At 40.8% G+C, this 25756-nt stretch overlaps 1 protein-coding gene across 3 annotated transcripts in view; it reads left to right on the top strand.

Moving 5' to 3' along the window:
- Positions 1 to 25756, top strand: part of CEP170 (centrosomal protein 170) — a 221812-nt gene that overhangs the window by 136760 nt on the left and 59296 nt on the right. For all 3 annotated transcript variants that reach the window (XM_075862609.1, XM_075862608.1, XM_075862610.1), the window contains exons 11-15: positions 1447 to 3174; positions 4913 to 5159; positions 9942 to 10089; positions 15748 to 15912; positions 23727 to 23815. In XM_075862609.1, coding sequence (XP_075718724.1) covers positions 1447 to 3174; positions 4913 to 5159; positions 9942 to 10089; positions 15748 to 15912; positions 23727 to 23815 — 2377 coding nt within the window. The remainder of the gene's footprint in view (positions 1 to 1446; positions 3175 to 4912; positions 5160 to 9941; positions 10090 to 15747; positions 15913 to 23726; positions 23816 to 25756) is intronic.

Below are 25756 nucleotides of genomic sequence, written 5' to 3'. Positions count from 1 at the left end.
GGTGTTGGGATCGTTGGAAGATACACCTCTGATACACATACTCTAAGGTCCAGTTCACGCTGAGTTTTTGTGATACTTATGCGGAAATAGAGCTGAAAAACTCCCCAAATATCTCCCTATTGATTTCAATGGGAGGCAGAGGCTGTTTTTCTCCGGGGCAGGTTTTGACGGCTCACAGGGGAAAAAAAGCGGCATGCCATTTCTTGTAGCAGTTTCCGCCTCTGAACCTCCATTGAATTTAATGGGGGGGGGACGACCCGCGCCACTTGTTTGAAGCGTTTTTTTGTTTTTTCGCCACTGGCATTTCACAATCTGCCTCAAAAATCCTGAAGAAGTTTTGAGGCAGATTTTTTCTGCGTAACAAATGTGAACTTACCCTAACTGTAATGAGCCCAATACCTGTGTGATCATCACATGACCATGGGCAGAATTCTGTCCGCTGGAAGTAAACAATGAATGGTGCTACTGAATAACAACAAGCAGAGATCTTGAAAACCATGACCAATTACTACAGAAAGTATATAGGAAAAATGTTGACTTTTAATTTTACAAAAACTAATATTAAGTTGCTGAAACCGGACAACCTCTTTAACCCTCTCACTGAGGGGTTTCTGGACAAATTGCAGCTTTGATAGCCTAGACAATTTTAACAATTGTGACATATACAAATATAACCTGAGTAATGGGAAAAAAAAGCATATTATACCCCATACCATACCCAGCACATTGTTAAAATGCCACCCAGCACTTAACTCTCACAAACGCTTTTATGTAGTTTTACATCAATGCTTACTCAGGCAAACCAAGATAATTTAATTTACAAAAACTGTAAGTTATAAAGAGTTTGAACATACCACACATGTCTGTGATTTCACTGGCGCATGTGTTTATAAAATTGGCAGAACTTCAAGTATGACAACTTCAATTTGTTCCACTTGTCAGAAATGTATTGGGTATTCTGTTTTTAGCAGCATTATCTCTACGATTTTTAGGAGGTTAAAGATTATGCTTCAATACATGCCATACTACGGAATTATTCTTTCCTAGACTCAATGCTTCTGGAGTAGAATACAGTTCTTCGTGTCCACACAGTTAATGCCTACGGGTTCTTTATACGGACCCATAATGCATTCAGTGCACTGCCGTAAAGGTTGTTTCTGACTGGCGGTAATTTTATCCATTGGACAGAAATGTATTGGACCTCCTTCCCCCAATATGAGTGTAATGCATATTGCCAGTGAAAGGTTGATGTGGATTTACGTTTAAGTACTGGTACGGTAAGCATCTGGATTGTTGTTTAGGCTTAAGGCCCCTTTTTAGAATAACCCCCTCTCACCTCCCCAAAAAAAGGTGTCGAACTAGGGGCAATATTTGCTACAACTGCAACAAGAATGCAATGTGTAAACAAGACATAAAAAAGGAATGATTATTCTTTTTTTCATATAGATGCTGATATGAGTGAATGTGGAGTTTCACTTAAAAGTAGTGGATCCATCACCTCTGCCCAAAGTGTTTGTAAAAGAAGAACTTTACCAAAACTTCCTAAAGAAGAAAGTAATTCACATACTTTTACCAATAAACATGGCTTTAGGTCAGAAATTGGAGAAAAACAAGATACTGAATTACAGGAGAAAGAATCCCCTGCCCATGTCAGCAAGAAAGAAAAGCTGTATTTCTCTAATGGAAGAATGGATACAACAGGTAAACCAGATAGCAGTTCTTTTGAAAAAACTGCTAACTCCAAGGATTATCCGCAACAAATTCTGGAGCATTCAAACAAAGCTACTATTTCAGCAAACACTGTAAAAAAGCCAGTTGCATACAAAACTCAACAAGAACAGATGAAAGATCAATTGAAAACTGGAAAATTATCAAATAAGCCACCAACTGTTCTACTCAGCAAAGGTGAATCATCAACTCAGACTGCTTATAAATCACAGATATGTTTACAAGTGTCCCATAAAAAAGGAAATCAGAAAAATGACGCTGTATCAAGCTGTGTTAAAAGTGTTGAAACTGAGAGAAGAGAATCCATAAAACCACTAGTTAGGCAGGGCAGCTTTACCATTGACAAACCTAGCACAAATGTACCAATAGAACTTATACCACATATCAGTAAGCAATCTGCTGTGACACCTGTCTTTCCATTTACATCTGTAAACAATATAAGAGAAAGAAATGACTCTGTAGACACTGACTCTAACTTGGACACTACTTTGCTTCTGAAAGATACGGAAGCAGTCATGGCTATCCTTGAGGCCAGACTGCGGGACGAAAGCAAAGCTGATGATGATCCCAAAACACCAAGCTACACCCAAGATAATTCTATATCACCTGAATCAGATGTTGATACAGCAAGCACAATTAGCATCGTTGCTGGGGATTCAGATAAAAAGTGTTCCCAAAAACGAAAAAGTCTCAGTAGTTTACACAAAGATAAATCTTCTACTTCTTCTAAAGACTTTCATAGCTCATCAACTGTGTACCGAGAAAGAAATGAAAGAAAAAATAAAACACATGAAAAAGATGTTGGAAGTAGAGCTGAAATCCGTAAAGTGCTCCGAACAAGTGGCAGAAATCGTCAACCATCTCTTGACCTAACAGATGATGATCAAACTTCTAGTTTACACTGTTCAGCTGTTTCAGATATTTTGTCATCTGACCAAGAAAATTATTCTGGAAAGTCCCTTTCCAAAGCTCAGTTTACTTCTTCAGATGACAAATTTACGGCATCAAAAACGACTTCTGCTAGTAAGTCAATTACACTTCCGAGACCTCGTCCAACAAGGACTTCGCTGTTGCGTAGATCACGTTTAGGTGAAACATCAGATACAGAGATTGTCGACACTGATAGGGCATCTGTTGCCTCTGAAGTTTCAACGACAAGTTCAACATCAAAACAAACAGCAGGTAAAAAATCTCTCTCAAGGATTGATTTGCTTGCACAACCACGTAGAACAAGACTAGGTTCCTTATCTGCACGTAGTGACTCTGAAGCAACAATATCAAGAAGTACTGGATCTTCTCGAACTGTAGAATATGCAAGCAGGGGTATTCCTAAAGCTTCTACAACAAATGACGTTAAAGGCTCCCCACGAGCCAGAGCTAACAGCATTTCTCGTCTATCAGATGCTAAAACAAAGACATCTGTACCAACTCACAGCTCTCCTTCAGGTAAGAATTTCAAAATTGTGTATTGTCACTGTTTATTTCCTGGATGTATCATATGGTAAAAATAAAAGTATTGGAATCGGGTCATTTATGGGGTTTATCCACAGATATTAAATTGAGAATAGGCCATTAATTGTATCTCTCTGGATAACCCTTTTAAGACTAAACACCCACTTTGACAGAAATCACAGCCTCCAAATGATTGTTGTAATCCAACTAATAATCTTTCTATTCCTGCTTTGGGAATGTTAAGGTCCTAGAACACGGGCCAATGATCTGGCAAACGAGCGTTCATATGAACGCTAATTCCCGATCATTGCTCTGTGTAATCAGCCCTGGGCTGATCTGCTCTTTTATGCAGAATTAAAAATCATTGTTGTCGGCAGCACATCTCCTTGTTTAACCCCTTCCCCCTGCTTGCAATCTGGGCCCCAATGAACAAGCAGTTTTTATAGTTTTTCCATCGTCACATTCGAAGAGCTTTAACTATTTCATTTTTGCGTCGACATAGTTGCATAAGTTCTTGTTTTTTGCGGGACAAGTTGTATTTTTTAATAGCACCATTTTGGAGTAGATGCGACTTTTTGATCACATTTTATAAAAAAAAAATTAAGTCCGGATTCACAGAAAACAGCAATTTCTCCATTGATTTTTATTTTATTTTTACGTCGTTCACCGTGTGGGTTAAATAATGTATATACCTTGAGAGTGCTGGCTTTCCGAGCCCCTTTCATATTATGCATTACATATGATGGAGTAAATGTGCTGAAATTTGTAATCCTCTGTTTTTACTGTTTATCTCTGGCTATAGATAAGGCTTCATTCACATCTGCGTCAGGGCTCCATTCCGACGGTCTGTCGGAGCTTTCCCTCAGAACGGAGACCTAACTAACGCAAACGGAAACCATAGGTTTTTGTTTCCATCACCATTGATTTCAATGGTGACGGATCTGGTGCCAATGGTTTCCGTTTGTCTCTTTTGTGCAAGGGTTCCGTCGACTATGCTATTGATTCCATCAAAATGATGGAACCTATGGTTTCTGTTTGTGTCTGTCATGGCTCCGTTCCGACCGAGAGCTTAGTCGGAACGGAGCCCTAGCATAGATGTGGACGAAGCCTTACTCTTTGATGGGGGCTCAATTTGACTTTTGTTTCTGAACTGTGATTGTTACTAAGATACTGTGGTCTTGTAAGTTGGTTTTACACTTTGCCTTTCTCCTTCAACAAAACAAGAAACAACACAGATCAGGAGACCCACCATTTGCCCTGAGATATGCACTATAGTATGAGTGCTACAGGAAATTTAGAAAAAACAATTGCATTCAAGTGTCTTTGTGATATTTATAGTCTCCATTTGACTTTTAAAGGGACTCTTGTCACTTCCAAAAACTCCACTTGCATTTAATTACTTTAAGCCCGCAAATGGGTCATTCGCTGAATGCTGATAAGTCCTAGGAGTCCTCTCCATTATATTATTGAACTTAGGAGTCCTCTTTAGTGCATTAGCCTATAAAGCGCATGGCTCGTTCGCGGGCTTGTAGCAGGGGACTGCAAGCGAGTATAAAAATAAAAATTACTGTTTCGGAATCAGCGTCTTTTAAGCTATATACTGTTAATGGTAGTCTAGGGGGTTTTTGAACCGACCGAATCTCTTTAATTTTGCATTCCTTACTATAGTTTTAATATCTGTTTTATGTAGAAAAATAAATAAATATATTTTTTCCTTTGTACAAATACATAGTCAATGCCCGATGGAGACGATTACCACCAGAGTATGCTTCTACTTCTGAAGATGAGTTTGGAACGAATCGTAATTCTCCTAAACACTCAAGGCTACGTGCCTCTCCGACAATAAAAGTTCAGAGGTCACAAATGAATGGAGTCATAGCAACATCTGGTGCTTTAAATGTGTCAACATTTAAAGAAAAGGCAAAAGAACAGGAAGATTATATACGTGACTGGACTGCACATCGTGAAGAAATAGCAAGGTAAAGACATTTATTGCAGCCATGGACTTTACTCTTTACAAAACATGACATAGTTAAAGAAATAAAGTTTAAAACTGTATAACGCCCTGTTCACAGAGTTTTTTTTACGAGCTTTTTGGCGCAGAAACCGCTCTGCAAAACTTGTCAAAAAACGCCCGAAAATGCTTCCCATTGATTTCAATGGGAGGCGGAGGCGGTTTTTTACCACGAGCGGAAAAACCACCTCGTGGTAAAAGGAAGCGACATGACCTATCTTGAGGCGGTTTCCGCCTCCAAAACCCCATTTCAATCAGTGGGAGAAGGAAAAAAAACGCCTCGATGAGTGTTTTGACACGTTTTTGTCAAACCACTGTGCAAAAAACGCCTGAAGCAGATTTTGCAGGAGGAATTTTCCTCCTGCAAAAAACTCTGTGTGAACTAGCCCTAACACGTGCTAATGTATTGAAAGTAAAGAAGTAAACCAATGTATATAAATGCCACTCTGGATTAGATGTATTTTTACTTTTGCTGGGTAGTGTGATTTGACACTTCATAACAGCATTTAGCTGCAATGTCAAAACACTTATGTCTTGCCTGGAATGCTTGTTCGAATCGCTGGAATAAGCTGCATGTAAACAATGCAGCTCAAACCATACATGGGGTCCAACACTTCCTGCTGTAACATTGTACATGGCTTATTTCCATAGATTAGAGGCTGTGGTTCTACAGTTTAAGGCCCTTTTACACAGGCCAATTATCAGGCAAACGAGCGCTCACACGGTGCCAATCAGCAGAGCAAGCGCTCGTTCATTGTTTAGTTTATGCAGCCTAAAATATTATCGTTGTCGATAAACAGGGAGATGTGGTGCCGACATGATAGAAATGTATGGGGACGAGTGATTGTAGTAATGAGCACTCTTCCCCATACATAGCTCCTTGTGAAAGGAGCAAACGAGCGCCGATCAATGAGCTTTCTCTCGTTAGGACCCTTAGGGGGGATTCAGACGAGCGCGATTTGCGCGCGTGCAGGCCGCGTATTTTCTGCGCATCACGCACAGCACTATAGAAGTCAATGAGGCAGTTCAAACAGTGCGTGATTCTTGCGCAGCGTTTGTTCGCTGCGTACTATACGCGACAGGTTCAAAAACTCTGCGTATTTCACGCATCACGCACCCATTGAAGTCAATGGGTGCGTGAAAATCACGCGCACCACACGGAAGCACTTCCGTGGGACGAGCGTGATTCGCGCAACAGCAGTGAAAAGGATGAATGAAAACCGAAAAGCACCACGTGCTTTTCTGTTTCCGAACATCCAAACGGAGTGTCTTTGCGATGAGCGAAGCCGGACAAGCGTACCGAACTTCACCGGGTTCGGCCAAACTCGTTTTGGCCGATCCCGGCAAAAAAATTATCGGTACGCGACGTCAGGAGATAGTCACTGTCCATGGTGCTGAAAGAGTTAAACTGTTTCAGCACCATGGACAGTGACTTGCGATCCCAAAATACATTAACCTGTAAAAAAAAAACGAAGTTCTAACTTACCGATTACTCCTGTCTCCTTCCTGCAGTCCGACCTCCCGGGATGACACTTCAGTTCAAGTGACAGCTCCAGCCAATCACAGGCCAAGCACAGGCTGCAGCCAATCACAGGCTGCAGCGGTCACTTGGACTGCTGCGTCATCCAGGGAGGTGGGGCCCGATGTCAAGAGAGGCGCGTCACCAAGGACGCGTCACCAAGGACGCGTCACCAAGGCAACGGCCGGGAAGTTCTCGGTAAGTAGGAACTTTATCTTTTTTTTTTACAGGTTTTTCGCTGTTGTGTTCGGCATTCACTGTCGAGGGTGCTGAAAGATTTAGCTCTTTCAGCACCTTGGACAGTGACGGGCGTTGACAAGCCTCATCTCTATGATGCCGGCTGCGCGAAAATCACGCAGCCGCGCATCAGACACGCATGACACACGCAGCTGTCAAATGGTTTTTGCGCTCGCAAACGCTGCGTTGTTTGCGCGCGCAAAAACGCAACGTTCGTGTGAATCTCCCCTTAGTCTGTGTGTTTACAAATCAGTTTATTGTCATAGGACCCTTCTAACAAGTGGGAGTGGTCCAAAGCAGAGAATGCCTTTAACCCCTTAAGGACACTGCCAATTTTGGCCTTGAGGACAGAGCATTCTTTTTACATTTCCCTCTTTGCATCCCGACGCTCATAACTCTTTTATTTTTTTGTACGACGTAGTTGTATGAGACTTTGTTTTTTTGCGGGACGAGTTGTACTTTATGTAGGTACCATTTTTTGGTACAAATACATTATCGTTTCATTTCTATAAATTTTTATTTTGGCGAAAATGCACAAAAAAAGCAGTTGCGCAGCAGTTTTAATATTTTTTTTTTTTACACCATACACCGATCATCATAAATAATGTTATACATTTGTTGTACAGGTTGTTACGGTCGGGGCGATACCAAATATGTCTATATTATTTCATGTTTTGGGACTTATATTTAAAAAAAAATATTTATTATAAAAAATGTGTGTTTCTATGTATTTCTTTTACTTTTTATTTATTTATTTATCATAAATTTTTTTTTACATTCATTTAACTTTTTTTTTTTAATCCCATAAAGGGATTTATCATTTTGATTTTGTAACTGTAATGTACTGGCATAGATCTATATGCCAGTACATTAGCCTGTTACTGATTGTACACAGGCAGTTGTTAGGGCACACCTCAGTATGCCCTAACAACAGGAAATATGTTCAGACAGCCCTGGGGTTCTTCAATGGACCCTGGGCTGTCTGGCCATATGAGTTGTGGGCTTTGATCGCGTCACAGTTATCTTCTGTGACGCGATCAATGTGCAGTCCCTGCTCTTTGAATGCCGCAATCAGCTTTCATCGCGGCGTACAAAGTGTTAACGGCGGAGAGAAGATGTTTGTCTCCTCTCCGCTGTCAGAGCGGGGCCGTGGCTGTGTATTACAGCCGTTGCCTCGCTCTCGATCGCGCGCAGAGACGGCTGTCACACAGGACGAGTATGCTCGTCCTAATGCGCGAAGTGCTCGCAGCTCAGGACGAGTATGCTCGTCCTGTGTTGGCAACCAGTTAAACAGTAAACTTTGTAATACAGGTCACAAGGGTACTTTTCTTATAACCACATTTGACAATAAACAGTTTTGACTACTTTTTGGGTATGGTCTTTTGTCCATCTTTTTATTCGCTAGCAAACAATTCTACCCAATAGACCTTGATTATTTATTGCATATACTGTAAATCCTCTTTCTAGATTCCTGCTCCCTTCTTCTTTAAAAGTAAGTAAATTTGTCTGACCAGACCTTCCTTTCATAAAGCCATTCTGGCTGCTGGTGACTTTATCATTATCTAAACCATACGGTTCCTATCAAACCTTCCTTTTACAAGATGTTAAAGAGGCTCTGTCACCAGATTTTGCAATCCATATCTGCTATTGCAGCAGATAGGCGCTGCAATGTAGATTACAGTAACGTTTTTATTTTTAAAAAACGAGCATTTTTGGCCAAGTTATGACCATTTTTGTAGTTATGCAAATGAGGCTTGCAAAAGTCCAAGTGGGTGTGTTTAAAAGTAAAAGTCCAAGTGGGCGTGTATTATGTGCGTACATCGGGGCGTTTTTAATACTTTTACTAGCTGGGCGCTCTGACGAGAAGTATCATCCACTTCTCTTCAGAACGCCCAGCTTCTGCCAGATCACGCTGTGACGTCACTCACAGGTCCTGCATCGTGTCAGACGAGCGAGGACACATCGGCACCAGAGGCTTCAGTTGATTCTGCAGCAGCATCGGCGTTAGCAGGTAAGTCGATGTAGCTACTTACCTGCAAACGCTGATGCTGCTGCAGAATCAACTGTAGCCTCTGGTGCCGATGTGTCCTCGCTCGTCTGACACGATGCAGGACCTGTGAGTGACGTCACAGCGTGATCTGGCAGAAGCTGGGCGTTCTGAAGAGAAGTGGATGATACTTCTCATCAGAACGCCCAGCTAGTAAAAGTATTAAAAACGCCCCGATGTACGCACATAATACACGCCCACTTGGACTTTTACTTTTAAACACACCCACTTGTACTTTTGCAAGCCTCATTTGCATAACTACAAAAATGGTCATAACTTGGCCAAAAATGCTCGTTTTTTAAAAATAAAAACGTTACTGTAATCTACATTGCAGCGCCGATCTGCTGCAATAGCAGATAGGGGTTGCAAAATCTGGTGACAGAGCCTCTTTAAGCTTGTTTATATAGTTGTCGTGTTTTAATTTTTAATCTTTTTGAAAACAGAGATAACACTAAAGGCCCTTTTAGATGAGTAGATTCTCGTCTAAAAAATTTGTTAGATGGTGCAAAAGTGCGCGATCATCGATCTTTTGTTCGTATATCGGTGATCGCATCTTTTTTGCTGACAAAAATATTGTCGTTCAATAAATTTTCAAGTGCAAAAAGGAATCGTTAGTTTTTCCGCGACAAACCAGTAGGCAGTTATTTTCTTTCTCCCGATTGTAATTCAGAATATTTAAACGATAATATACACAGTAAAATACAGCTAGTTTGGCCCTGAACGAATTGCTAAAGAATCGCTATTTGTTGAATCGTAACAATTTTACTGTTGTTCTAAAAGGACCTTACATTTTCACCAGTCCATTTGTACTTTAACTGCTGAACTACGTTTTCTAAGGACATGAGGAAATAATTAGGAGCTTTATTATACCTTTTTGGAATATTTTATTCAGCCACTACAAATCGTTTGTTATGATGCGAGTTAATCTCTGTTTTGTTTTTTAGGATTAGCCAAGACTTGGCCCTCATTGCTCGAGAAATTAATGATGTTGCAGGGGAAATAGATTCAGTGACTTCATCGGGCACTGCGCCTAGCACCACAGTAAGCACTGCAGCTACCACACCTGGTTCAGCTATAGACACCAGAGAAGAGGTAGGAGATCTTCTTGAAGATGCACAGGCTCTTCCTTGTCTTGCTTTTTACTTATACTGTTCTTTGGGTCAAATTATAAAAAGTAACATGTCCCATAGCATTAAGAAAATTAAGCAAACATTCAGGTACTGGTAGATTTTTCACAACTCATTTGCGAATGCATACTAGGATCCTTTTTTGTTTTTTCTGTTCTATTAAAAGTATTGGCATGTTTCTGACTACAACTCAGTGTGAAGTTTCACATGATAACACGGTAGTTGCATTGTAGTGTAACAGATTTACTGTTCGCAGCTTTTTATTTTACAGAAGTGGGTATTAGCTGTATTTCTGCAGAACATAACTAGGAAAAAAAAAACTATTTCCACTTTACAATATTAATAAGAAAGACCATGCTCACCTCCCTTGGCACTCCGGTAGCGACATGTTTCTTCTCCCTCGGGTGGTCTATGTGTACCTTGCCTCTTGGGATGATATTTTGTCCCATGTGACTGCTGCAGCCAATCACAGGTTGCAGCGTCACATGGGACAAAACGTCATCCCAGGAGGCTGGCTCAACAGACCAGCCAATGGGAATAGCGACGCCACACTGCAGGAGGGCCAGGGGAGGTGAGTGTGGTCTTTATTTGTATCCCCTCTTCTTCTCAACAGTGGCAAATCACACAATTTGGTGCAGACTTTCAAACAGAATTCCCTGCAAAATCTTGGTCAGATTTTCTGCCGTTTTTTACAGCGGTTGCCGCAGCTCCTATAGCGGGGACCGATCGCTGTGTCCCCGCTGATTAACCCCTTAAAAGCCGCGTTCAATAGCGATTGCGGTTTTTTAGAGGTTAAGCTATGGCAACCGGACGCCTAACATTGGCGTCCGGCTATGCCATCTACGGAAAACCTAGTTGGTCCTGACAAAGTCCAGGACCCACTATGCTTGCTGTCAGTGAGTAGCTGACAGCTCCAATACACTGCACTACGCATGTAGTGCAGTGTATTAGAATAGCGATCAGGGCCTCCTGCCCTAAAGTCCCCTAGTTGTGTAAAAATAAGAAAATAAAAGTTTTAAAAGTAATAAAAGTAAAAATCCCCCCTTTTCCCTTATCAGTCCTTTATTATTAATAAAAATATATAAATAAACAAATAAACTATACATAATTGGTATCGCCGCGTCCGTAACGGTGAACGCCATAAAATAATAATAAACCGTACCACAATCACAATTGTTTGGTCACTTCACCTCCCAAAATATGGAACAAAAAGAGATCAAAAAGTCGCATGTACCGAAAAATTGTACTGATCGAAACTACAGTTCGTTACGCAAAAAAGAAGTCCTCGCACAGCTTTATTTAATAATAAAAAAGTTATGGCTCTTAGAATAAGGCAACACAAAAAGTAAATGATTTTTTACAAAAAGTATTTTATTGTGCAAACGCCATAAGACATAAAAATACTATAAACATCTGGTATCGCCGTAATCATATAACCCCGCAGAATAAAGTGAATATGTCATTTATAGCGCACGGTGAATGCTGTAAAAAAAATATAATAAAAAAACAATAGTAGAATTGCTGATTTTTAGTCACCACGCCACTTAAATAAAATAGAAAGGAAACTGATCAAAAAGCTGTATGCACCCCATGAAAACTGCAATGAATTCAACAAGGTGTCTAGTTTCCAAAATAGGGTCACTTTTGGGAGGTTTCCACTGTTTTGGCACCACAAGACCTCTTCAAACCGGACATGGTGCCTAATAAAAAGGTCTCAAAATCCTCTAGGTGCTCCTTTGCTTCGGAGACCGGTGCTTCAGTCCATTATCACCAAAGGGCCACATGTGGGATATTTCTCAAAACTGCAGAATCTGGGCAATAAGTATTGAGTTGCGTTTCTCTGGTAAAACCTTCTGTTACAGAAAAAAATGGTATAAAAAGGATTTTCTCATTAAAAAAAAATAATAATATAAATTTCACCTCTACTTTGCTCTAAATTCCTGTGAAACACCTAAAGGGTTAACAAACTTTCTATATGCTGTTGTGAATACTTTGAGGGGTCTAGTTTCTAAAATGGGGTTTTTGATAGGGGTTTCTAATATATAGGCTCCTCAAAGCAACTTCAGAACTGAACTGGAACCTAAAAAAAATAAAAATGAGGCAATACTTCGCTTCTTACATTATGCTGATAATCAGCGGTGCCCACCCCGAGATAACCCTAGTTTTGACCGTTTGTATAAACGGAGACCCCTATTTGACTGTTTCAGTGCCTGGTTTTCCCAAGCATACACCGCTCTGGGAAGTGTATTTCTATTGATGAGTCCTTGGTACATTTTAAAGGGAGGCTTCAATTCCGCCAGTACCTGCCGGGTAAGAGGGCAAGGTATGGCGTGAAGATCTATAAGCTGTGCGAGAGTGCATCAGGGTATACCTACAAATTTAGGATATATGAAGGGAAGGACACCAGTATTCAGCCCTCAGAATGCCCCCCCCCCCCCTTACTGGGAGTTAATGCAAATATTGTTTGGGATTTGGTGCATCCACTGCTGGACCAGGGTTACCACCTCTACCTGGATAATTTTTATATCAGCGTCCCACTCTTCAAGTGCCTCGCTTTCAGAGAAATCTGAGCGGCCTCCCTAAGACCCTGCTTGGGCAAACACTCAGAAGGGGTCAGAGCTGGGCACAATCCAGCAGCAATATATTGTGTGTCAAGTACAAGGACAAGAGAGATGTCCTTGTATTGACAACAATACATGGCCACACCAGTACCCATGTACCTGTACGAGGTACCAGTACAGAGACCCCCAAACCAGACAGCATCCTGGACTACAATAGGTACATGGGAGAGGTGGACTTGTCAGATCAAGTCCTGAAGCCCTACAGCGCCATGCGGTGTGGTATAAGAAGCTGGCCGTGCACATCATACAGATGGCATTGTACAATGCGTACGTGCTACGTCGATGTACAGGCCAGATGGGAACTTTCCTGGAATTTTAAGAGGTGGTTATCAAGAAACAAATTTTTAGGGACAAAGAAGGGGGGGCACCCAGTACTTCTGGAAGCGAGGCCACACGCATCGTACCAGGGCAACACTTTCCAGGAGAAGTTCCCCAAACTGGCAAGAAGGGCAAAAGTCAAAAGAGCTGCAAAGTCTGCTATGAGATGGGGATAAAGAAGGACACAATATATCAATGTGACACGTGTCCCGAAAAACCGGTATGAAACAGTGTTTTAAAATGTATCATACATCCCTTGATTTTTAATCTACCCCAGTTTTACTTACCCTGATGCACTCCGCACAGCTTATCCCCCCTCGTCTTTCCTTTCTGAGTCCTGCTGCGTGCCCAGGCAGCTGTTAACAGCCACATTGAGGGTACTGCCATACCCGGGAGAACCCACATTACAGTTTATGGGGTGTATGACCCCGGTCAAAATGCTTACTACACCTCTAGATGAATGCCTTAAGGGGTGTAGTTTTTAAAACGGGGTCACTTCTCTGGGGTTTCAACTGTACTGGTACCTCAGGGGCTTCTGCATACATAACTTCGCACCAGAAAATCTTCAGTAGGCCAAATGGGGTATTGCCGCACTCAGGACAAATTGGGGAACAAAATGGAGTATTTTATTTCATGTGAAAATAAGAAATTGTTAGCTAAAACGACATATTATTGGAAAATTTTTTATTTTTTTAAATTCACAGCCCAATTCAAATAAGGTCTGTCTAAATGGTCACAACACCCATAAATGAATTCCTTGAGGGGTGTAGTTTCCAAAATCGGATCACTTTTGGGGGGATTCCTACTGTTTTGGCACCTCAACACCTCTTCAAACCTGGCATGCTGCCTAAAATATATTCTAACAAAAAAGAGGCCTCAAAATGTACTAGGTCCTTCTTTGCTTCTGGGGCTTGTGTTTTAGTCCACGAGCACACTAGATCCACATGTGGGACATTTCTAAAAACTGCAGAATCTGGACAATACATATTTAGTAGTGTTTCTCTGGTAAAACCTTCTGTGTTACAGAAAAAAAATGAATACAATTTTAATTCAGCATGAAATTTGCAAATTTCACCTCTACTGTTATGAATCTGGGTAGGGAGACGGCCAGGTGAGCCCTAATCTACCCGCAATTCAGTCCCTGCCAACTTGCACGGCCCGTCCTAAGTGACGGCGTACAACTGGGCGACGGTCCCTATGCTCAGTAAGTGCAAGACAGACAACACAAGACAAGGGCACACAGAAGCAAAGGGGAAAGTAGGGACAGTTCCCCTCGGAAACACCGTGAGCAACAGGCAGTGGTGAACGAGCCGAATCAAACCAGGAGAGTACGTAGTAGCAAATCAGAGCAGGAGAATAGTCAGGCAAGCCAGGGTCAATAAGTAACAGCGGTCAATCAGGTAAATAGCAGGAATCGCAGAGCCAGGAAACCAGACAATCACAGGCAAGGAACATACTGCAAGTGAGGGTATAAATAGACCAAGGACGGGAGCCTGAACTGTCAGGCCAGGCTGTGATAGGTTCTCCCTCTCCTGCAAGCCTGAGTGGTAACAGATCGCGTCACTCTAGCAGACCTTGGAGCTGATGAAGGCTGATTAACCCCGGGCGTTGACACAGAACCTGTGTCTGGCAAACCCTTTACATCTACTTTCTAATTGCTGTTTTGAATACTTTGAGGGGTCTAGATTTTAAAATGGGGTGTTTGATGGGGGTTTCTAATACATAGGCCCCTCAAACCAATGCGGAACTGAACAGGTACCTTTAAAATAAGGCTTTTGAAATGTTCTTAAAAATATGAGAAATTTCTGTTTATGTTCTAAGCCTTGTAACGTCCAAGAAAAATAAAAGATCGTTCAAAAAAACTATGCCAATCTAAAGTAGACATATGGGAAATGTGAAGTAGCAACTATTTTGGGTGGTATATCCATCTGTTTTACAAGCAGATGCATTTAAATTTTCTCTAAATTTTGCAATTTTTGCACCTGAAAAGTACTTTGTGGGGTCAGCAATATGTCTACATCTCTACCCCCAATGTTCCCAGATCTAGATGCGAGACTGAAGTGAGGGCTACTATATGATAAAACACCAGTCGAAGCCATTTCAGGGTAAAGGATTCAGGTTTCATTGAGAAGCAGTAGGTTAAGAGCGTCTTAAATCATGGATCAATGCAAGTTTTTTTTTGCATATTATTCCTAAGAATAGAATAGAATTCCAAAGTGATCATTTGAAAGGGGTAGGGAGAGAGGACAAATGTGTAATGTTGATGAGGTCCAAAAAGTTTACTAGAGATGGCTATTAGAGAGTTGAAGACCTGCATTGAACGGACCTGGATTTGGAGAAGTATACTCAGTTGCAGGTGAGCAGGATAGTAATTTTTGTGTGTTTTAGGGGTCATGCACACATATTATGACTCTGTGCAACCTCAGAGTTTACGGAACCATAATACGGCACCTCATGGATTTGTATGCATTTTTGTGCATACATTGTACAGTTGAGACTGTAATCTGCAATCTTTTCCATTTTATAAATGTGTTGATAAAGCAACTTTTTTTATATACATAATTACCACTGTTACCATTTGTATTATAAAAAAAAGCATTCAGACAACTGAAATCTTACAACAACTTGCTATTGGTTTTAAAAATACAACTGTATTTTTGCTATATTATGCTTTTTTCTTTTAGCTGGTAGATCGCGTTTTCGATGAAAGTCTAAACTTTCGAAAGATTCCTCCTTCAAACCTGTCTAAATCAGAGGCAGTTTTTCGAGCAAATAATTCAAAGTCTCAGCCTAAGGAATCCCCTGAACCACAAATTATCACTAGAAGAAAAACTTGGAGCAGAGATGAAGTAAGTTCAAGTGTATGAGCATTCAAGTCTAAATACAACTGCAGGACTTTCACCTTATAAAGCATTTTACAGTGTTCATATAGAATTACCCTCCGATAAAAGTTGAGTACGTTTTTAAATACATTGTTTAACTTATCACTCTGGTCCTCAGATATAGCTTGTTTTATGGTCCAGAGTAGTAGTTACAATTCTGCAGTTAAAATAGCTGAAATCTCCCAATATTCCTCCCAGGAGTCTGCATCAATGTCTGAATTTAGTTTTTTTTTGGTCATTTGCATTCTGTAAAATTAGCGTTTACATCAGGCACTGTAAACTAATATGTTTTATCAAAAGCTAACCCTCCCGCTGGATTGAAGGACGTAAAGGAACACTAAACATATAAAATGCACAAAAAATATCCCAGCACTTCCTCCTTCCGTCTACTGCTTTCCTATGATCCTACTTTTGCAATCATCTCCCAATTCCTCCCCAAATTTAATCTTCGGTCCTCACAAGACCTTCCGGTTTATTCTCTTTTTGTGTGCTCCTCACATCATTGTCTCCAATATTTATTCCGTACATCCCCCATACTCTGGAAAGTTCTACCCCAACGCACCAGACTCTCACCGTCTAAACCTTCAAAAGCAACCTGAAAAGCCACCTCTTCAGAAAAGATTACAACCTGCAAAAACCCTGCTGCCACTACACTATCGAATGAACTGCTTAGATCCTCACTCTCTGTCTCCTTCCCTTGTAGATTGTAAGCTCTCAAGGGCAGGGCCCTCTCTCTATCTGTACCAGACTGTCCTTCTTTAAGCTTATATTTATTGTACTTGTTTTTATTGTCCTCATGTCATGTACTTAAACTCTTTTTTTTATATGTGCAGCACCCTAAAAATTTATAGCGCTTTAAAATAAATTATAATAATCCTGAAGAAGACTTCTATATGTGTTCCAGGAGATCAGCCTCTTTCCACCTCCTTATCCTCAATCCTTTTGAAAACGGGCACACTTTCGAACTTCTCGATCATTGACTCATTTAAACATGGCAGCGATAAGCCGTCAATCGAGCAAACGTTCGTCAAACATTGTTGTCTGATCGGATTTTTTATGCTGCTTAACCCCTTCCCGACATTTGCCGTACATGTACGTCATGGAAAGCATTGACTTCCCGCATCTTGCCGTACATGTACGCTGAATGTTTGGGACCGGCTCAGAAGCTGAGCCGGTGCCATCATCACCGGATCTCAGCTGTATCTTACAGCTGACATCCGGCTGTAACGGCGGGGACCGAAATTAGCTTCGATCCCCGCCATTAACCCCTTAAGTGCAGCGCTCAAACGCGATCGCTGCACTTAAGGTGTTTGCAGCTCATCGGAACCCCAGTAATGAAATTGCCGGGGTTCCGGTGGCTGCAATGGCAACCGGAGGCCTAATACTGGCCTCCCGGTCTGCCTAGCACCGAAGCCGGTCAAGATCCGCCCGGCGGCGGAGCCTGATCGGCTTCCGTAGCTGCCGGCAAGATGGCGCCGGGTCAGGAGCTGATCCGGCGTCATCAGCGGTGGAAGTCAGCTGTACTGTACAGCTGACATCCACCTGTAACGGCAGGAACCGGAGCTAGCTCCGATCTCTGCCATTAACCCCTTCGATGCAGCAATCGAAAGCAATTGCTGCATCGTAGCGGTTACTAGCAGATCGCCAGCCCTGACAGGCAATCGGGACTGGCGACTGCTGTTATGGCAACAGGAGACACAATGGTCTCCTGCTCTGCCATTACGGAAGCCGATTTAGGCCCCGCCGGGAGGCGAAGCCTAATCGGCTTGCTGTCAGTGAATGACTGACAGATCTAATACATTGCACTACATAGGTAGTGCAATGTATTAGAAAAAAAAAAAATCTGACCGTTGGTCCTTCAAGTCCCCTAGTGGGACTTGAGAAAAAGTGTAAAAAAAGTGTAAAAAAAAGTGCAAATAATAAAAGTTTGAAAACAATAAAAGTTTCAAGTAATCAAATAAAACACAATCCCCCTTTTACTCTTATCAAGTCCTTTATTATTGAAAAATAATAATAAACCATATGTATTTGGTATCGCCGCGACCGTAACGACCTGAGGTATCAAAATATTATATTATTTATTGCACGCGGTGAACAGCGTAAAAAAAACCATAAAAAACGTTACCAGAGTTTCTGTTTTTTAGTCACTTTGCCCTACAAATGTTAGAATAAAAAGTGATCAAAAAGTCGCACGTATCCAAAAATGGTACCTATAAAAACTATAGCTTGTCCCGCAAAAAACAAGCCCTCATACACCTCCGTCGACAAAAAAATTAAAAAGTTATGGTTCTCACAACTTGGCGACAGAAAAAATACATTCTTTTTACAAAAGTAATTTTATTGTGCAAAAAGTTGTAAAACATAAAAAAGTGCTATAAATTAGGTATCGCCGGAATCGTACTGACCCGCAGAATAAAGTTAACATGTAGTTTATAATGCGTGGTGAACGCTGTATAAAAAAAAACGAAAAAAGCTGTGCCAGAATTGCGTTTTTTTGTTTACCTGGCATCCCAAAAAATAGGATAAAAGGTGATCAAAAAGTCGCATGTACCCCAAAATGGTACCAATAATAACTACAGCTCGTCCCGCAACAAACCAGCCCTCATACCGCTACGTCTATGAAAAATAAAATTAGTTATGGCTCCAATAAGTCAGGAAATAAAAAAATATGCAGTTGTGCCCGAGGGGAACATTTCTTCTGTTTGAAGAGGCGATTTATCAAGGACCTAAAATTAGGGAACCAGGAAAGGGAGGGCCCAAACATATCCGCTGGAAGCGACGGTGCCCGTATTATACCAGGACAACACTTCCTAGCAAAATACCCCAAACTACAAAGGCGCGGAGTGTGGATCAAAAGGGGGATAATAAAGGACGCCACATATCAGTGCGACACCGGCCTGTGCAGAAAGGATTGCTTCACAGCGTAACACACATCTATGGATTATTTTATTGTTTTTTTTTACCCCATTATTATACCACCTGACTATGCCCCTTATATACTCCGCCCGGCTTACATATGCCCTACATTATAAACGGAAACACCAGTAAGACTCCAAACAAAACTACTACCAAGCAAAATCCACGCTCCAAAAGCCAAATGGCATTTCCTCCCATCTGAACCCTACAGCGTGCCCAAACAGCAGTTTCCTTCCACATATATGGCACCGTCATACCCGGGAGAACCCTTTTAGCAATTTTTGGGGTGTGTGTCTCCAGTGGCATAAGCTGGGCACGACATATTTGCCACTGAATGGCATATCTAGGGAAAAATATAAATTTTTAATTTGCACCATCCACAGCGCATTCATTTATGGAAAAGACCTGTGGGGTGAAAATGCTCACTATACCCCTTAATAAATGCCTTGAGGGGTGCAGTTTCCATAATGGGGTCACTTCCCAGGGGTTTATTTTTATTATTTCACATCTGAGCCTCTGCAGTTGTGAACCAATACTTTGTAAATCGCCAAATTAGGCCTCAATTTTACATGGTACGCTTTCACTCCTGAGCCTGGTCGACTGTCCAGGCAAGAGATTAGGGCCACATGTAGGCTGTTTCTAAAACCAGGAAACCCAGCATAATAATTAGAGAGCTGTCTTGTTATGGTGGCACAAGCCGGGCACCACATATTGTCCACATATCTGTGGAAAAAATCCCATTTTCACTCTGCAACATCGAGTTCACACTAATTTCTACAAAACACCTGCAGGGTTAACATGCTCACTACACCCCTAGGTAAATGCATTGAGGGGTGTAGTTTCCAAAATTGGGTCACTTCTGGGGGGTTTCCACTGTTTTGGGCCCACAGGCGCCCAGAAACCAATCCAGCAACATCTGCACTCCAAATGGCGGTCCTTCCCTTCTGAGCCCTGCCGTGTGCCCAAACAGCAGTTTATGACCACATATGGGGTATTGCCGTACTCGGTAGAAATTGCTTTACAAATGTTGGGTTCTCTTTTTCCTTTATTTGTTGCGAAAATGAAAAAATTTGCGCTAAAGCTTCGTCTTATTGAAGAAAAAGGATTGTTTTTATTTTCACTGCCCAATTCTAATAAATTCTATGAAACATCTGTGGGGTCAAAATGCTCACTACGCCCCTAGATGAATTCCTCAAGAGGTTTAGTTTCCTAAATGGTGTCACTTTTTGGGCGTTTTCATTGTTTTTTTGTGTCTCCAAACAGCCGTTTATTACCACATGTGGGGCATTGTTTTACTCGGGAGAAATTGCTTTACAAATTTTGTGGTGCTTTTTCTCCTTCAGTCCTTGTGGAAATGAGTAAAAATAAGCTAAACCTACATTTTCTTTGAAAAAATGTTGATTTTTATTTTCAGGGCCTACTTCCAATAATTTCTGCAAAAAACCTGTGGGGTCAAATCGCTCACTATACTCCTAGATAATTTCCTCAATGGGTGTAGTTTCCAAAATGGGGTCACTTGTGGGGGGTTTCCACTGTTTTGACTCCTCAGGGACTTCGTAAATGTGACATGGCCTCCGCAAACCATTCCTGCTAAACTTGAGCTCCAAAAGCCAAATAGCGCTCTTTCCCTTCTCAGCCCTGCCGTGTCTCCAAACAACCGTTTATTACCACATGTGGGGTATTGTTTTACTCGGGAGAGATTGGTTTACATATTTTACGGTGCTTTTTCTCCTTCAGTCCTTGTGGAAATGAGAAAAAATTAGCTAAACCTACATTTTCTTTGAAAAAATTTAGATTGTCATTTTCAGGGCCTATTTCCAATAATTTATGCAAAAAAACCTGTTGGGTCAAAACGCTCACTATACCCCTAGATAATTTCCTCAATGGGTGTAGTTTCCAAAATGGGGTCACTTGTGGGGGGTTTCCACTGTTTTGTCCCCTCAGGGGCTTTGTAAATGTGACATGGCCTCCGCAAACTATTCCTGCTAAACTTGAGCTCCAAAAGCCAAATAGCGCTCTTTCCCTTCTCAGCCCTGCCGTGTGTCCAAACAACCGTTTATTACCACATGTGGGGTATTGTTTTACTCGGGAGAAATTGCTTTACAAATTTTACGGTGCTTTTTCTCCTTTAGTACTTGTGGAAATGAGAAAAAAAATCGCTAAACCTACATTTTCTTTGAAGAAATGTTGATTTTAATTTTCACGGCCTACTTACAATAATTTCTGTAAAAAACCTGTGCGGTCAAAATGCTCACTGTACCCCTAGATAATTTCCTTGAGGTGTGTAGTTTCCCAGATGGGGTCACTTTTGGGGGATTTTGACTGTTTTGGCACTGCAAGAGCCCTTCAAACCTGACATGGTGCCTAAAATTTATTGTAACAAAAATAAGGCCCCAAAATCCACTAGGTGTTCCTTTGCTTCTGAGACCAGTGCTTCATTCCAGTAGCACGCTACGGCCACATGTGGGATATTTCCTAAAACTGCAGAAACTGGGCAACAAATATTGAGTTGCATTTCTCTGGTAAAACCTTCTGTGTTATAAAAAAAATTGTACTAAAAATTTATTTCTGCAAAAAAATATGACATTTGTAAATTTCACCTCTACTTTGCTTTAATTCCTGTGACATGTGTAAAGGGTTAAGACATTTTCTAAATGCTGTTTTGAATACTTTGAGGGGTGAAGTTTTTAAAATGGGGTGACTTTTTGGGGGTTTCTAATATATAAGGCCCTCAAAGCCACTTCACAACTGAACTGGCCCCTGTAAAAATGGCCTTTTGAAATTTTCTTGAAAATGTGAGAAATTGCTGCTAAAGTTCTAAGCCTTGTAACGTCATAGAAAAATAAAAGGATGTTCAAAAAACGATGCCAATCTAAAGTAGACATATGGGGGATGTTAATTAGCAACAATTTTGTGTGGTATAACTGCCTGTCTTACAAGCAGATACATTTAAATTTAGAAAAATGCTAATTTTTGCAATTTTTCGCTAAATTTTGGTGTTTTTCACAATTAAATACTGAACATATCGAGCAAATTTTGCCAGTAACTTAAAGTCCAATGTGTCACGAGAAAACAGTCTCAGAATCGCTTGCATAGGTGAAAGCATTCCGGAGTTATTACCACATAAAGTGACACATGTCAGATTTGAAAAATGAGGCTCGGTCAGGAAGGTCAAAAGTGGCTAAAGAGGGAAGGGGTTAAAAAACTATTGTTTGTCAGCAGCACATCTTCTTGTGTAAATAGGGGATCTGCTGCCGATAATATATATGTCAACTTTTTGGGGATAAACGATTGTGTTCTCGATCTATCGTTTCCATACTGACAATCTTTGTTTCATGTAAATGGGGCAAACGAGCACCAATTGAAATGTTATTATCTTTGATCGGTTCTTCATTACTGTCCACGAAAGCTCGCCATGTAAAATGATCCTAAGTCAGCTGGCTCCCACAGGAGCCTTCCCCCTCTGCAATGTACAGGGGAAATGTGCTGACAACAATCAACCATTTTTTGATCCGATCAGCGATCAAACAAGCTTTTGCTGCTTTGTCGGATGATTGCTGCCCTGTTTACACAAGGCAATGATTGGGAATGAGCGTTCGTACAAGGGGCCTTTAGTATTTCTTTAAACCATTATGGGTGTACTGTATCTATCAAAGAAAGCTCGGCAACTGTTTACTATAACAAGCAGATTAATGATTGCAGCTCTGGACTTTATTAGAGGCTGAAACTCTGGACCAGTGCAAGATAAGCAAATTCAGTATATCTTCAAAGGTAATGATAACTGTTGTTCAAAGGTGAAAATACACTCAAATTAACTAAAAGCCCCTAATTCTAATAGTTTCCAATCCGCTGTGTAAAATATTATAATGGTTCTGCATTTATTTTTCGTTTGCAGTACCACCACTGTATGGTGAAAATATTGTGAATTGAGACTATAAATCTATGGAATGGTCTAATTCATGTCTTCTATCACACATTTCCCACACTATTGCCATAGAACTAAAGTGCTTCAGGACCACAATTGATTGGCTTTTGTTCTAGTCAAATAAGTAAGTCCTGTTCACAACTGTATCATGGCTTCTTTTTATAACAGAGGCCACGATAAAGTTCCTGAGCCGTCACACAACAGACACCAACAGCGCCCGACGGACCCCATTGACATTTCCCCCCATTTTCCTGTAATTGGAGTCCGTCAGGTTCCCACAGAGGTGTCTGTCGCTTTGACGGAATCTACGACAGAGGCTCTGGAGTTAACCTCTGACGCAGATGTGAATATAACCTTACAAAAATCATGAAACAGACAGGATTTCTGTACATTTAAGCCACCTTTAATTCTAAATATAAGTGTAAGTCTTACAGGAGATGCAGTGTATAATACTAAAGTCATATTAATTTACAGTTTGGTAAACTTAATTGCCTTATGGAAAGACCAGATTCATTTTACAGTAAACATTTGCTTCTCACTTTGTCTATACAATTACATTTTCCAATGAAAGGCTGCCAATTACTGAGAACACCTAGGATCTCAACCTCTGGTACATGTACCCCAGAGGATACACGCCATGTCCCTAGGGGTACTCCACTTTCTTTGTGCTATACTTTTAATGGGTGAAGCACACTATATGATTATAGCCTTAAGGGTACTTTGATGTATTTTATTCAGAGACACTTTTTAAGAATTATACTTGCAGTGTAGCTGGTAGCTAACAGTTTACAGCATGGTATATGTTTATTTTACAATGGGAAGTTTTCCATGGGGTAAACGCCAGCAATGTGATGTGGTGTGAACGGAGCCTACATTTTATCAGCACAGAATAAATGATGCATTGATTTTTTTAACTTCTGGCTTGTTTTATTTTATTTAGGTAATGGGCGATAGTTTACTGCTTTCTTCTGTATTCCAATTTTCCCGGAAAATTAGACAAACCATTGACAAAACAGCAAATAAAATAAGGTATGACATGTTCATTTTATGTTTTTTTCAATATGCCATGCATGAATTTGAATGTTAATGTCCCTACAATAAAAAAAACAACAACCCGTAAATATAAGTCACTGAGTTATCATATTGTCTTTCAATATTCTGTTCATTTGTTTTGTGTTGTATCCGTTTCTCAAAAATCTAGATTACCAATATGGGTGTCATTGTTAGTATAGCCCCCAAAGGGCTTGTCACCAAGCTTTGCCAGTCTTCTAACCAGGAAAACTTCCTGATTGCTGCATAGCTAGGCAGATTCCTAGCCTTTTTACTGCACCAATATATATATATTTTTTTAAAATAAACTTTCATTTAGACCACACGGTACAAAAGTAGTGTAAAAGAATACAAAATCAGCATATACATTATGCCAAAGTAACTTTAATTAAAAACACATGTTAAAAAGGTAGGGAAGAAAATACAAAATCAGCATACAGTCCTGGTCAAAAGTTGAGACTGACACAAATTTTGGTTTTCACAAAGTTTGCTACTTCAGTTTTTATAGCGGCAATTTTCACTCTAGATTGTTATGAAGAGTTATCAGATGAATCGCAATTAATTGCAAAGTCATTCATTTCCATGAAATTTAACTTATTTACAAATAGACAACATTACCACTGCATTTCTGCCCTGCCAGAAAATGACATGCCGACATAATTTCAGTGACCTTCTCGCTAGTTCAGGAGAAAGTGGACGGAGGAAAGAAGAGAGGACAAGGCAGCTGATAGCGCTCTGTCATGCTGATTGAATTATAAGAGCAGACTGTTTGCTTTAAAAGGGGGATGGTGCTTGAAATCATGGTCTTCTGTTAACCATGGTTACCTCCAATCAACCATTTATCGTATCATCAAGAACTTTAAGGAGAGAGGTTCAATTGCTGTGAAGAAGGCTTCAGGTCACCCAAGAAATTCCAGCAAGTGCCAGGATAATCTCCTAAAGAGGATTCAGCTACGGAATAGTTTCAACACCAGTGCAGAGCTTGCTCAGGAATGGCAGCAGGCAGGTGTCAGTGCATCTGCACGCAGAGTGAAGCAGTCTTTTGGAGGCTGGCCTAGTGTCAAAGAAGCCACTTCTCTCCAAGAAAAACACCAAGGACAGACTCACACTCTGCAGGAAGTACAGGAATTAGACTGCAGAGGACTGGAGTTATTCTCTCTGATGAAGCCCCCTTCGGTTGGGACATCTGGAAGAATGATTGTCCAGAGAAGAAAAGATGAGCGCTACCATGTGTCATTCTAACAGTAAAGCATCCGGAGACCATTGTGGGGAGTCGCTTTTCATCCAAGGGAGTGGGCTCACTCACAATTTTGCCTGAATAAAGAACAATTTCTCCCAATGATCCAGGAGCAATTTGGTGATGAACAATGCTTTTTCCAGCATGATGGAGCACCATGTCACAAGGCAAAAGTGATATTTAAGTAGCTCAGTGAACGAAATATTGAAATTTTGGGTCCGTGGCCAGTCAACTCCCCTCATCTTAATCCCATTGTGAACCTGTGGTCAATCCTCAAAAATCGGGTGAACAAACGCAGAAATTGTGATAAACTCCAAGCACTGATTAGGCAAGAATTGGTTGGCATCAGTCCGGATTTAGCCCAGAAGCTGATATCCAGCATGCCTGGGCAAATTGCAGAAGTCCTGAAAAAGAAGGGTCAACACTGTAAATATTGAGTGTCTGCATAAACTTGATGTATTTGTCAATAAAAGTTAAAAAAATTATAAAATTCTTGTAATTGTACTTCAGTATACCATGGGAATATCTAACAAAAACATCTAAGAACAGTGAAGCAGCAAACTTTGTGAAAACCTAAATTTGTGTCATTCTCAAAACCTTTGGCCAGGACTGTCTATATAATGCCAAAGATGAGTACCAGAGCATATTGGAGTAAAGAAGAAATATGTAGTTATGATAAAACG

This window comes from Rhinoderma darwinii, chromosome 4, assembly GCF_050947455.1.
Source record: "Rhinoderma darwinii isolate aRhiDar2 chromosome 4, aRhiDar2.hap1, whole genome shotgun sequence".
Lineage (NCBI taxonomy): Eukaryota > Metazoa > Chordata > Amphibia > Anura > Rhinodermatidae > Rhinoderma > Rhinoderma darwinii.
This window is presented reverse-complemented; position numbering and strand designations above follow the sequence as displayed.